The sequence below is a fragment of the Buteo buteo genome, chromosome 5 (assembly GCF_964188355.1).
Source record: "Buteo buteo chromosome 5, bButBut1.hap1.1, whole genome shotgun sequence".
NCBI classification, from domain to species: domain Eukaryota; kingdom Metazoa; phylum Chordata; class Aves; order Accipitriformes; family Accipitridae; genus Buteo; species Buteo buteo.
In genome coordinates this window covers 23,514,951-23,528,888 of record NC_134175.1, presented here as the reverse complement: position 1 = coordinate 23,528,888, position 13,938 = coordinate 23,514,951, and the positions used below count along the sequence as shown (strand labels likewise).

Below are 13,938 nucleotides of genomic sequence, written 5' to 3'. Positions count from 1 at the left end.
AAAACAAGAAACGATAATCAGAAAGTTTAATGCTTACAAAGTTAATCAATCTGATAAACCTATACAGATACACTCCTGAATGCATATCTCATAGCGTGCAAATCTTCTACCCTTTCTTCCCAGAAGTGATGGGGAAATGACAGTTCACAAGGTTTCACAGAGGGAATACTACACAGCATTTTGGCTTTACTCAGTTTTGGAAAGACCTCATTGTACAGGAGGTTTATGTTAACCATTAGACGGTATCAGTGTGCACTGTGAAACAAACTACTGATTTCAACAGTTAACTGGTTCTCCATTAAGTTAAACATAATTTAAATTAGAGCTGGAAGAAATCCTTTTCCACTTACTACTTAAGCTTTCTCCTCTTCCATTCCCACCTTTGTCTTTTTCTGTGAACATAGCTAGTGGATTTAGAGGCAGGATTTAAAATTGTTAGCCTGCAAAATAAAACATGATGAGCCTAAACCAGACCATTAACAATCCTGGTTTAGATATGGAAGGCTACATGCAATCCTTATATCATCAGAAAAACACTTTTATATCTGTGGTCTGTGCAGGTACAAAAACATTTAACATGATAGAAGCATGCTTCCCCCAACCCTGATAACTCTGAATATACAGATGATGTAAATAGCTGGCACATGGATTGCTTTAATTGCATGTCCTCCAGTTTCACAGTTCGTTTGGCAAAAAATTTTGAGGCCTTGCCTTGAAGCTAACAGTTCCTCAGGACTCTGGGTAACTGCTTTAAAACAGGTCGTGTGGTGAATTGCATTTAAATGAGGTGTGCTGATAAAAGGATGTTATTTTAAAAGCCTCAATGTTGCTGTGAAGGAGGAGGGTCTCTAGGTATTGGGAAAATAAATTTTCTTCTTAAGGTATATGCTGGTTGGGGCATCTGCTTCTTTGTCCCCAAGCGGTCAACACGTCTCCCCACGTCTTCATTAACTTCTGTAAGAATCGACAAAATATCTTCACCCCTACAGTCAGAAGGAGAGCAAAAATAAAAAAATTACTTATTAATGAGCAGATAGCACTCCATTTAACACCTCCCAGATCATCTAGAAGACACCATACAAACATTTAAAACACAAAACCCACATCCTTTTCTCCAACTTTCTCCTCTTCTGTTCTCATTTGAGTCATATTAAAAGAAAAGACCTTTTCTTACTCTGTCTCACTTGATTCAACCAGTAAAGAAAAATAATGGAATAAAATATTTTTTATCTAAATCCAATCAAGAAACAGATGGCTCTGCCTTGAAGAATATAATGGGAAGTTTTGAGATTTTTACAATAAACTTCATTTTCTTCAGATTATCTCTAAGGTACTAGCAGTGTTATTGTAAATTTATCAGTGGCAAGCAAACAAATCATCAGCTTAACTGATTTTGTCCACCTCAGAACATGGGTTAGTGTTCTTGTGTGAATTTGCCTTTGGAGAAAAAAAAAGGGGAAGTTCCTCCCATTTTTTCATGAAGAGCTAAGCAAAGTATTTACCTTGGGACTAATAACTGTAGCTTGCTGCACAGGGCCTGAATATACCAAGCACCCTGTTGAATGTGCCGGAAAGAGACATATCCGTCAATTGTGGCCATGCCTAGGAGGAAATCAGCCTCTTCAGGAATACTTTCAGAAGGAGAAATGCTCTGTTGCACGGAAGACAAGTCAGGAACTCGTGCATCAGCTTCAACATAGACAGGACACTGTATCTCTTTACCCTGGCATGCTTGGATAAAGAAGAGTTTGGGTTTTTCAGCCAGCTGTGGACATTGTTTGGCAGTGAAGTGGGACATGATCATGCGGATTGACACAAGTTCCTCGTCCTTCCCATAGATCGCTCCTGACTCACCATGAGATAGAATACAACATATAAAACAGTCCCTGTCTTTGTGATCTTGCAAACGCTGCCAAGTTCGCATGAGATCTTTAATCTCCTGAGACGTCAGATCTGTGTAAGTCCTGACATCCAGACCAAGCCATGTGAATACTCGTTCCAGTTCCCCTGTAATTATAAGAAAGATAAAAGGAAAAATTGAGGCAACAGAAAACCATTTTATGAAGTCACTATGCAAGCTAATCTGAACTGAGAAAGACCTTACACCCTGACACTTCTGCAGATTCATCCTTTTACTAGTATCAACTAAAGGTTAACTGGAATAAAAAAAGATGGCATCAGCTCTCACAGAGTTCCTGGATTGTTCTAGACAATTTTCAGAACATACAATGACATTTTGCAATGTATAATGACATACTAAGTGAGCTCACAAATGACACTTGAAAATATGAGGAATATCCCCCCCCAGTTTCAGATTAGATCTTTCAAAACCTTCCTCACATCATTATTTTCCAGTTGCAGTTTTGACTATAAGAGCTTCATACACAAGAGGTAAGTAGCATGAACAGAAGAAAATAAGTATGCACAGTGTTACTTGATTATGGAATTTTGCATTACATTACGCAGAATGATGGTTTAGTTTAGTTTTAGTTCTTTATTATAGCTATAGATAAAGGTTAAGCAAAAAGAGATTCTTCATATGATTCAAGAATGATCCACCTGCATCAGAAACTCAGTGGTTACTCATCCTTTAACCCTTCCTCCCCTAGGATACACAAATAACATAATGTAACACATATCGAACATTTTACTCTTTAAGAATATTTACTAACTAAAATATAGACAATAAAATTCAGAGCAATAGTGGACAATCAATTCAGATGGGGAAACAGAGAGACTAATCCTCCAAAAATCTCATTTCATTAACTTACCAGCATCTTTGCAAGAACCCTTCCTCTCCTGAAGAGACTTATCGAAGTTAACATTATTAATAACAAGACAAAATCCTCTGTGTGGTCCATCCATTTTGTAGCTTGTCATCTTCTGTAGAAAGGAGAGGAAAAAAGCTTACGGCCTCAATGAATTTATTCAACTTACTCGTATTTCCTTAACATGTCTTAAAACCAGCATCCAAAAATGAGAGGCACCTAAGATGGCGGGTTACTTTCGAAAAGCTGGAACTCAATGGTGCCTTCTTGTGTGAAAAGACATGGGTGAAGCCTCAAGCACACTCTGTCACCATACTATCAAACTGTAGAGGAAAGGTTTAGCAGCTGAGTTGGTCATCTGTGTGCAAAAGGGAGGATTCAGCAGCCAAACTCCGCAATGTGAATTGGTGATGGGGATAGAAGTCCTCAACTGTTTCGAATATCACAATATTTTAACTTCAGATGGCAGAGGGTTCACAGTTGGAACTATAGGATGTTAGACACCTGAGTTGTTTTTTTCAAGAGTAGTGATGAATACCTGGAGCATGTAGCTCTTACTGATCCACTGGAAAGGGATGCAAGCAGAACAGAGATCTCAGAAGTGCATAAACCTGCCACAGTACTAGTTTTGCTAAGACTTAAAAGTTACCTCCCACTGTTAAGAAAGAACGTTTTAAAAACTGAAAAGTCACCAAAACTTCCAAGTACCATCTCTTCAAGTCCAACATCAGGTTGAAATAAAAAACTCCCACCACTCCAATTCCTTTCTGCTCACTAGAGAGAGCAACACACCTGCTTTTGTACATTTTAGTGGAACAAAATGAAGGCAGCACTCCAAGCTCCTTAAACAGCAGCAAGTACTTTTGCTACAGCAGTCTGAATGTCAGGTGATGAAGAGATATATTATAGCACAGAACTTCAAGAAATTAAATAGCTATAAACAAATGCAGCAACTGGCTCCCTCAATATCCATGCTCATCGGAAGGAAAAATCCAGAGGGATAATTCCATGGTTACACTGCTGTACAAGGTTAAAGAGTGCACATAAGGCTTCTAAGAAGGATCTCACAAAAGGGATCTTTCCTCCTGTACCAAGACCTCTGGTTTATTGAGGAAGATTGTTACATACCTGCAACAGCTCACTAAAAACTCTTGCCTTCTTTTATCTTTCTCACAAGGTCTTTGCATGTTACCCCTTATTGCTTTTAATTTCAAAATGCTCTGAAGCTTTGTCTAAGCCAGATCCAGAAAGAGAACTGTGAAGACATGTTTGTCTCCGTGTCTTGCACGTTCTGCTGCTATCTCCAGAATGCACAACTTAAGAAAATGTCAAATGTTTTGCCTGTATCACAAAGATAAGCAGATGCACCGATGTGTGGATAACATCAAAGGTATTATGCCTGTTTTGCCTCCACCACACCTTTCAATATGGGTAACTGTCTGGCCTCCGAGGTTAAAATATTCTCTGAAATGTTCCAGTTGATCACACAACTCAAAAAACTTCATGAGACACACAGACATCTCATATGTCCTTGCACGATAAATGTCATCACGGGGATGAAGACCTCACATACCCAGGTACTCAAAAAGAAGGATTTAAGAGATTGTATCAAACCTTGGATTCATTTTCTACATTGCTGAATTCTCCAGGCAGCTCCAGGTTCATATCAGAGAAGCCTTGTGTAAGATTAGCTGCTTTGTTATCTAGGAAAAAAACCCAAACAGCATAGATACTTATGAAGAGAAATCCAATATTGGTGGATGTATCAAAAAGGAGTTTAGCGACAATACAGCACTTTTTGTATTTGAAATATTGTTTCATTGAAAAGAATGAATCCTCTGTATGAGATAGCACTGTCATGTTCAAAGGATCTATTCTGAACATGTCGCCAGTTATTTTTATTATATATATTTTTGTGACAAAGGCAAGGTTTCCATTTGTATTGGTATTGCGGAACAAAAATGTCCACGGTACAAGGACAGATTCTACCTGAGACATTCAAATGAATTTTTCATTTGGAAATCAGTTTAGAAATAAACTGTATTGTAAAAAGGATCTGCAGTGCTACCACTGAAGCTCCCATTACAGACTTTTTTTGTTCCTGAATCACCAACAACTCTGACTGACTTTCAGAGCAAGGCTGCACTGACAGAGCTTGAAAGTAGAAAAGAGCTGATAGAGAGCTTGAAAGTAGAAAAGAGCTGATAGATGTTGTACTGCTATACTTTGCAACTGGTCTATTTGAACTTGGAGTCACAAAGATGGATGCAAACTACCCACTGTTATTTGTACAGAATCTTTTCAGAGATCTGATCCAAAATGTAACTTTATTTATTGCTGCTTTATTTACTTCTCCTTCTGAATGTCTTAACACACTTGCCTTCTTTTGTAAAAATCATACACTATTCAATGCACTCAAAACATCCATCTGTACCACGCAACACTCTCAGGCTCTTAAACATAACAATCCATACGGCAAAAGAAGTCAGAGGTAAAATCTGCACCCAAAACCCTACCATCTCAGCTTTATAAACAGTCATAGTGTCTCATTCTCTTGTCCTCCCAGGGTTATTTAAACAGAAAACTTGTTATTTTGTTTTCAGGAAAGAAATCACCTTTTTGCTTCTAATCAGACCAGCCCTTATTTCACTTCCCAGAAAGCACATTAGTTAGTCTCTAGCAAATGACTGACAATGTACACAGGATTTGCCAATTTTCTCTTGTTTCTTTTATAAAAGAACAGAAATCCTTCAAATCTATTTGTGCAGAAAGCAAAAGACCCTTCCAAGCAGACAGCAAGGCTAAGTGTGTTGTTGCATTAAATGAAATGCTAGAAATTTCCCAGAGAAAGTAAAGGAATGCATCATCAAACATAAAGGTAATAAAAATGAAACATATTTTCAGAAATACTTACCATTGATATTAGAACCAACAGATTTGATTGAGGTCTCCTGTATTTTTGAGTGGGGGGAATACCATGTTAAAAATCATTTTTATATATAATAAGTTTTCATAGTAATTTTAGCAAAATATGCTTAACACAAAGCTCTTTAAGTAGTGAATAGTAAAAATACTGAATTCCTAAGAGCAGCAAAGCATTTAATAATGAATTACAAAAGACTTCCCTACTTACAGCAAATCTCACAGAGCTGGAAACAACTATATTTTCTCTTAAGGATAAAGGGAAACAGCAACAAATTTTCTTTCACTTCCAAATGATCCTTTCACTACAGGGGTAAGTGGTCACTATAAACAAAGCATCAATTCTCTTGGATAGTCAATTATTTGAGTATAAATCATTATAACTAGTGATTCTAGTACCGCCTAAGAGACATCTTCTAGCAGTAAGTGTCAATGATTTATTATACAGCATGGAAAAAGTGTACAACCTCTCATCATTTTAAAGAAAAATGAAACATGATCATCAGGATTATGGAAACAGTCTCTTAGTCTGTTTTTCAAATTATTTTAAATTCATGTTTTCTTAATAAAACTACATTCATTTTCTTACTGTGCCAAGTGCCATGCATGAAGGCTTCCCCAAACCCTCTGCACATGTAGAGCAAATATAGCTCAAAGCAGCAGTAATGCATACCTGTCTGATACTAAATAGCTCATTTTCCTCAGCTCTTGTCTACTAGAACTTCACTTTTGGGAAGTATCCTTAGAAAGATCACTGGTTTTCCTCATTCAGAACTGGGTTAAAACTCCCTCCCTTCCTCTCCCCCCCAAAAGAGATCAGTTATAGCCCTGATAAGTTTCCCAATCTGATTCATCATGCAGCTGCAGAAGGGGTTTAACTGATGAAGGACAGGTACATTGAGGACATGGGACCACCTCCTTTAGTAGCAGTTTGAGCAGATAATCAAAATACAGTGTTAGGCTTTAGAGATAGTTCCATGTTGATCAGCCGAAACTTTAAAAATCAGTACCAACTGACTAACCCATTCTCTATAAGGCATGTGTCTAGCTTTTTCTCTCTCTCATCTCTCTTCCTAACAATAATTTTTTCCCCAATTGCACATGACTGACTAGTATTTTTGACGTCCACTGTTTGGTACTGTATGCAGCTGTATTTCTTATGTGTTGAACAAATACGCTTGTTCCCTTCCAAAACCAAGTAAGAAGATTTAGTGAAAAATCTCACAGCCAGTGTGGTTTCAAAATAAAGGCAAGAAAAAACCCCAACCCCCCCAAACCACTAAAACCCAGGTTGGCAGTATGTACTCCAGTGTACCTGTGGGGAAGTGAATACTCTGAAGTCTCCAGTGTGAGACAGTGAAGATTCCTTGATGGGCAGAGTGTTCTCCTGCTGAGGGAAAGACACTAAGCAGAAAGAGACAAAATGAGAGAAGCCAAGCGCCTTTTAGTTAAACCAGTATGAATCTGCACATTAAGCAAATGCAGATCTACACTTACTGGAAGATATATTAAAATAGAAAGCAACTTTGAAACACACTCAGAAAGCATGGGGGAATGGAACTCGTGAAACGCTGAGTGCCCTTGCACCTACTGGGGAGATGTAGCTTTGTACTTCCCAGGATTTGTTTCCCAGTGCTTAAATAAATGGAAATAGAACTTCCCAGTATGCTTATAGTCACTCCACAGGACGTTAAATGAAGGAATACTACAAACTGCAGTATAACTCCCTGATAATGTGAAACACACATTTATTAACAAAGCCTACCACGTATCAGACACACATGCACACACACTTTGCCTTCCCAGCTTACTAGCAGGCAACTGCTTTGTTGTAGTGTACATTCATAAATCACAAAGTGCCTTTTACAGACAGTCATCATCATCTCAATGATGGGGAAATGGAGAAGCGTGACATAACTATAAGTAGAATTTCAGTTTCCCAGCCTGTTCTGTATGTGCTGGACTGCTCTGTGTGGCCTCAGATATTCCAGCATGTCCCTGCTGGAATTCAGCTAGGAAGTAATGCAAGACAGGAACTGTTATGCCAAATTTGTGTGTGAAGATGAGCAAGCCCACTCTAGCTCCTGTTCCAGCAATGCACACAGAGGACCCCAAGGTTCAGTTGCCCAGACCCTTCTAGTGCTTCCTGCGTTTTAGCACACCTACTCCCTGACTCCAAATTTCTCACCTTTTGCCCTTTTGTAGCAGTTTACTGTTTCCAGGAGATCAGGTGAAACATTCATACAGACTTCCTCCAGCAACTGTACATTGTTTTCAGTTAAAAGGCCCTGTTTTTCCAATAAAATCAGCAATTCCAGAGCAGACTGACAGTCAAAAGGAAAAAGTAAAATATAGTTATTGTTCCTTAGACCTCAAAACCTGCCTCAACCCTGTCTGCCTCAAACAATCACATTATTATCTGCTTTTCTTCCTACCAACAAGGTCCAAACAGTCAATTTTACATCACTGTGGGAGGTGAAATTATGCTCCATGGAAAGCTACTGGTTCTGTTATTATTTGGTATGGTCTTGTTTAAACAGATCCACCCAAACCATATTAATGACTCTTGGCTTCGAGAAGGTTTTATTGCTGTGAAACGGTACCAACGATACATGGAAATCAATCTCCTTAGCACATGGCTCAAGCAGGGCGAAGATTTGATTTGTCACCCTTTTATGATCTAATGCAAGACTATGGACTGTCAGTGATTGACCTTGGCACAAAGCACCAAATTCCACGCTTACCTGTCAACAGCTTCCTCCTTGCTAATCCCATAAATACTGACCAGCCTAGTTGCAGATTATCCCCTATTCTGCCAAATACTTTTCTCTTCACGCTTTTCCTCCTATTCCCCTCCTACCCCTTCTTCCCTTCCCACCACATACACATTTGGCTCTCTCCTCACATACAAGAGGTATCCGTCGCTTTGGAAGACAGTTTTGCAGGAGGAATACGATATCCTTCAACATCTCATTGGTAATGTTTTCTGACAATTCATACAGCATCTGCCTGTAACAGAGATCCAGTAAGAGACAAGCAGAACAGAAGACAGTGCAAAAACTAAAAGCAATCTGAGAATTAAAAAATGGAAAGAGAAACAGTATGGCATAGATGGCAGTAATGGAGAGAAGAGAATCCCACTGCAAACTTACCTGTATGGAGATACCCTTGCCTTCTCATGCAGACATTCTTGCACTTTCTCCTTGGTATAACCAAGTTTCTTGAGCAAGGAGTGACATTTAATTCTATATAAGAGTTCAGCTAGTAGGAAAGTATCTTCCTCATTCAGATATTCTTCAGCCATGAGAAGTTGAAAGATGTCCACTGCTGACTTCACGCTTTCTAGTTTTCTGAAGGGGAGCAAGTCAGTACAGAGAAATTTTAAAGCTGCTACATCTTCAGCCACCAGATTTTCATCAATGAGCAGAAGCTGCTGACGGAACTTCAAGCTGACATCAGCCTCCATGTTGCCGGAACCAACAGACTCTGCCTGAAAGTAGAAAGCAAACACTAGTAACACCTGAATCTTCAATACAACAATGCTTGTAACAAGATTTCATGCAACAGCTGTTTGGAAGCCCTTAATTCTCTGCAGAAGATAAGTTTCCTTTTAAATAAATTTGAAACTTACTTCCTTCTCCAAACACAAGACTACAACAAAGACCAGATTTCACAGAAGCTCTGAACAACCCGGTCTAAATTTGAAGTTAGGCCTGCTCTGAGCAGAAAACTGGGCTAGATGACTTCAGGAGGTCCTTAAGTTCTTCTATTTCTTTCAAACATCTTCCACATTCAGCTCTCTGCTTCTATCCACTGTTTGTAGGTGGGAATAGTTCCTGCAATAACTTACTACAACTTTCAGTGGAGAGAGCACAGTAGTTCACACACATTCCTTGATCTGCAGTCCGAGGGCTCATTCTTCTGTGGCTGTAGCAGGTAGGTGTTCCTCTGTTACAAGCCTGACACCCAACCTGAATGAAGCTATGAAATATCCACCCACCCCCAGTCATATCTTGCTACCAGGCTGTATTTCACATTTGGCACAGGAAACCCCTAAAGCCTCCCTTACAAGTAAATGTCAACTAAATGTAATAGTGTTCAGTCTAAATAAGCTCTGTGCAAGCAACTCAATTTTACTGAAGTTTAACAGAGACTAATCACCCTTCCTACACCAACCTCTGTGTAGCCCAGGCAGTTCTTTTTCTGCCGGTGGAAGGTTATATAGGTAAAAAGGTGCTTCAGTGTCTTCTGCCCAAATGGGCAGGTAGGTCTTTCATCTTTTGTTAAAGCAGCTGGAAGCAGCAAAGCTTTCTACATGAGGGAGCACAAGAAAAAATCAGGGAAGCAGAGTAGGGACAGGACCTCTGAATCTGAAGCCTTTGAAGCATCTGGGAGGACAGCTCAGCAGATGAACCACAGAGGATGTCATAGCATGTGGGGGCACAGAGACTGTTGCATTTTTGTGTGCAGTGGCAGACAGAAAATGTAATCCCCAAGTCCAGATGCCCAGTTAGGAAATTATGTTTGACAGAACCCAGGAATCCTGAATCGTGTTCTGTCCCTAAGTCACAAGTCAGAGCCTGTGCAAAAAAGAAAGTCAGATTGCTTTTTCCTGTATTCAAACTTGCTCTCCCATAGCTCAATAATTGTTCTTCACATTCCTTATCTCCTCATATGAAATCCCATGTGTTGTGACATCCTCTTCACTTAAGCTATCAAAAAAGTTCAGATCTCAGCCAGTTATCTATCTACACACAGAAATTATATCACTTCACAGTAACTCAGACTTTAAATTCATTTAGCTAAAAGCTATTTTAAAATCCTATCTAGATGCTTTAATCAACTCAATTTAGAAGAATAAATTAAGTTAAACTGATTCCTGCCTAAGCTAACAAGTCTGTATAATCCAGGTTCAAACTGAATTATGACAATTCAGAATTTTTAGCAAATGATTTCAACTAAATGAGTTGAAAATTCATGGCTTTGAGAGAACACACGCAAGTTGTGTGTACACCAGGTGTACGTTGCCATTTCATAGGTAAATCAAACTGAAGCAAAATCCAGCACAAATTCCTTCAACTACCTTTAAAATAGTTTTCAAGTCTGTGTTGCTGCCATTCTTGGAAAGCTTTTTTCATTCCGAAGATTTCCTGCTTGAGTTTGAAATACACTCAAGACCTCTCAACGCGTGCTGCATTTGCCAGCTGTCTGGAAACTCTCTTCCCGACCTCTATACTGTGGGCAGACTGGGCTGGCCCTCTCTCCCAGCACTCCAGTGAAAGGAAATACTGCCGGCTCACTGCCTGCTCATCCACTGCTTAGCTTACTGCTACGGTGTTTTTAGAACCCTCTACTACTTCAAGCATTTTACAGGCCATTTATAAAACATCATGGTAAAAGCCCAGAGTCCTAAGGCGAAGAAGGAAAAGGAGCAAATAATCCCTATTCCAGTAAAACAAGATGGTGCTAAACACCCAGCCTACCACACAGGCGGCCCAGGACCTACCTGCTCCACAGGTTTGCCGCGTTTACAGCTAGAGCTAGCAGGACACTAGCAGGCAGAACAACGACTCACGGAAAAGTGATGGATCAGCGCCTCTAATGTTATGTTTTGCCATAAACTCTTAGAGAAGGAAAAGCACATAAAACAAGAAACGAGGATTATCAGATTACTATTTTTTCCGTTAAAGTTTTATTGACTGGGGCACTGCCAGACTGAAAGATTTCAGAATAATACAAAACCACGGAGCACAAGGGAACACCGAGGCTCAGCCTAGAGCGCCACAAGCAAAGTAGTATTCACCTCCGGCCCCCCCCCGCGGGCAGCCCGGAACCAGCTGCACAATACAGGAAGGAAAGAGCGGGCTGTAGGCGCCGGACTCGGGAGCTAAACCCTTCGTTCCCTGTCCAGTTCAGTCCCTCCCTTCTTACCTTACAAGAATCCCGACCCCGTCCCCTCTCCCGGCAGCTGCTCTGGGGGCGGCGCTCAGCGCTTCCCGCTTTATTTTCCGGTCAGCCGCAAGCCGGCGGTGCGTGCCCAACTGCTGAGTCACGACGCCGGGCCTCCCTGCGGGGATGCCGAAGCCGGGAACGGCCGCGCTGCCAGCCGGAGGCCGTGCAGGAAGGAGGCGGCATCCCCAGCAGCGGGGGCGGAAAGCGGGACAAAGTCTATCTAGGGGAAGGAGTTGGGGGCACCTCCGCGGAGCGCGACGACACCGCTGCCAAGGCGCGGGCGGGCTCCTACGAAGCGCGGCGGCGCCCCGCGGGGATCGGCCGAGCGCCGGGCAGCGGTCGCGCGGAGCCGCCCTTCCCCTCCGGCCGAGCCCGGGCCGGGGCCCGCCCAGCACTCGGCCTCTGGGCTTGTGAACCTCCTACCCGTCCCCCCCGGCCGAGGAACTTCGTTAGACAGAAAAAAACGAGCGACAACACTTCCACGACGAAACACACGATGTGACCGGCGACTCTCTTCGCTTTTGCTGTCAAGTCATTTTAAAGCAGGCTACGCTACAAAAAAACCTCGAACAGTTGTGGCAGATTTTTTTCACTGACAAGAAGCTTCGGAGTACTGCTTGTGGGAGAGGGCTTCAATGCCGTTTTATGGGGGTCTGTCCCCTCCACACCCCTGCTGCAGTAAGGGGAGAAGGAGGAAGGGGAGCAGGCCCTGCCCAGTGCAGACTCCTCAGGGTTTGCAGCATCTCCAGTGACACCTGTATCCCCCCCATGCCCTGGGGTCTGTGGAGCCAGAAGGGGAAGAGTTTCCTTGCTCATGCTGAAGAGCTGCTCGTCCAACACACAAACAATGGCCACGTTACCTGTTGAAACTAAAAGGCTCGCTGTCCTTTATTGAGCCAGATCACTTAAAACAGAGCTGTAGAACTTCACTGCTGAATATAACAAGGTCTTGTAGAGGTCTACAAGATGAGTCGACCAAGAATTTCGAGTTATTCTGTGGTCTAGAGGGAAACAGGGACAATTAATCGGACTGCATGCAGATATTTTCTTCAGAAAATCAGCTTGAAATCTAGCATTTAGAATTTAGCAGTAATAGTAATTTAGTAGTAGTAGTAACAGCACCAATTTTACTAAATCGTGATGCTATTTTAGTGATGGCACCAATTCAAATCACATTTCTTACGATGTTTCTACAGAACACTGACAACACACTCTCAGAGTAACACAAATTTTAAAATATGGCATGTACAGGAAGGCACAATCCACAAAACTAGAATTCTGAAAAGACTTGCAATGTCTTATTGATTCTAATACAGAAGCTGAAAAAAAAAGACATTCTCCAAAACAGCCACAGAAAAGCTGTCAAATAATTCAGTACAGGAGATACAGTTTTAAGTGGAACACAGATACAGAGCAGATCATCCACGCAGATGGCAGCTTCTTCTCAGCAACATCATCCTGCATGTCAGAAATATAAAACTCTGGATATCAGAAAACAACTCTCAGAAACTGTCATAAAAAGCTTCTCTGACTCAGGTACCCGTAACAGGAACAGGAGTCACTGTTACTTCTTACACAGAGTTGAAAGGGGAGATCAGACATACAGCATGCTCCATTTACAACTGTTAGCACTGTAAGTTCCTCTTGAATGTAACTTCTTTTCTGGATAAGGAGTTGGCAATCATTGTAAGACACAAGTATGCAACAGTACAAAGTAAACTGGATTTATGACTCAGTCATGTCAATGTAGGTGGCTGAGAAAAATCATGCAACTTAAGTCTGGTGCAAAACACCACCATCTCCTGCCTCATGGGTATGCCTTCTGAGCCACTGAAAGGCATCATCTATATTCTGCCAATTCTCCTTTCCCTCTTCCATATATACAGCACACACAAAAGTACAAGTAATTTCTATTTCAGTTATTGGAAAGCAAACCTGAAATTCGGTGCCATGGTGCAGTGAGTCTGACAGCGTTGTTCCAAGCACTGACAACACAGGAGCAGAGGAAGAGCGGCTTGTTTTATCTTGTTCAACAGCAGGTTCTGAAAACTAGACATTTTGGCAGTCCGTGACCATGAAATTTCACCAGCATGTCACTTTTTATGTTCCTGTGCTAACACCCTAAACTCATGATGAATCCAGAATTAATTCTTTTCCCCCTTTTCTTTTGGCTACTCTATGGAAGTTTGACATCATTCAACCACTCTATCTGCAATACATGTACAATTTGATGCAGCCCACGCCATGCATCCAGTCACTTTCCAGACTCAAATTTTAGGTGCATAGTACAGCAGCA

The 13,938-nt window shown here is 41.2% G+C and overlaps 1 protein-coding gene across 1 annotated transcript; it reads right to left on the bottom strand.

Annotated features, from left to right (window-relative positions):
- Nucleotides 1-12: 12 nt before the first annotated feature.
- Nucleotides 13-11,825, bottom strand: CASP10 (caspase 10). Its single transcript, XM_075028136.1, is given in 10 exon segments — nucleotides 13-983; nucleotides 1,503-2,007; nucleotides 2,772-2,883; nucleotides 4,383-4,471; nucleotides 5,683-5,719; nucleotides 7,006-7,094; nucleotides 7,879-8,014; nucleotides 8,576-8,699; nucleotides 8,843-9,180; nucleotides 11,622-11,825. Coding segments are annotated over 10 exon segments (1,797 nt in total). The 3' UTR covers nucleotides 13-820.
- Between the last annotated feature and the right edge of the window lie 2,113 nt (nucleotides 11,826-13,938).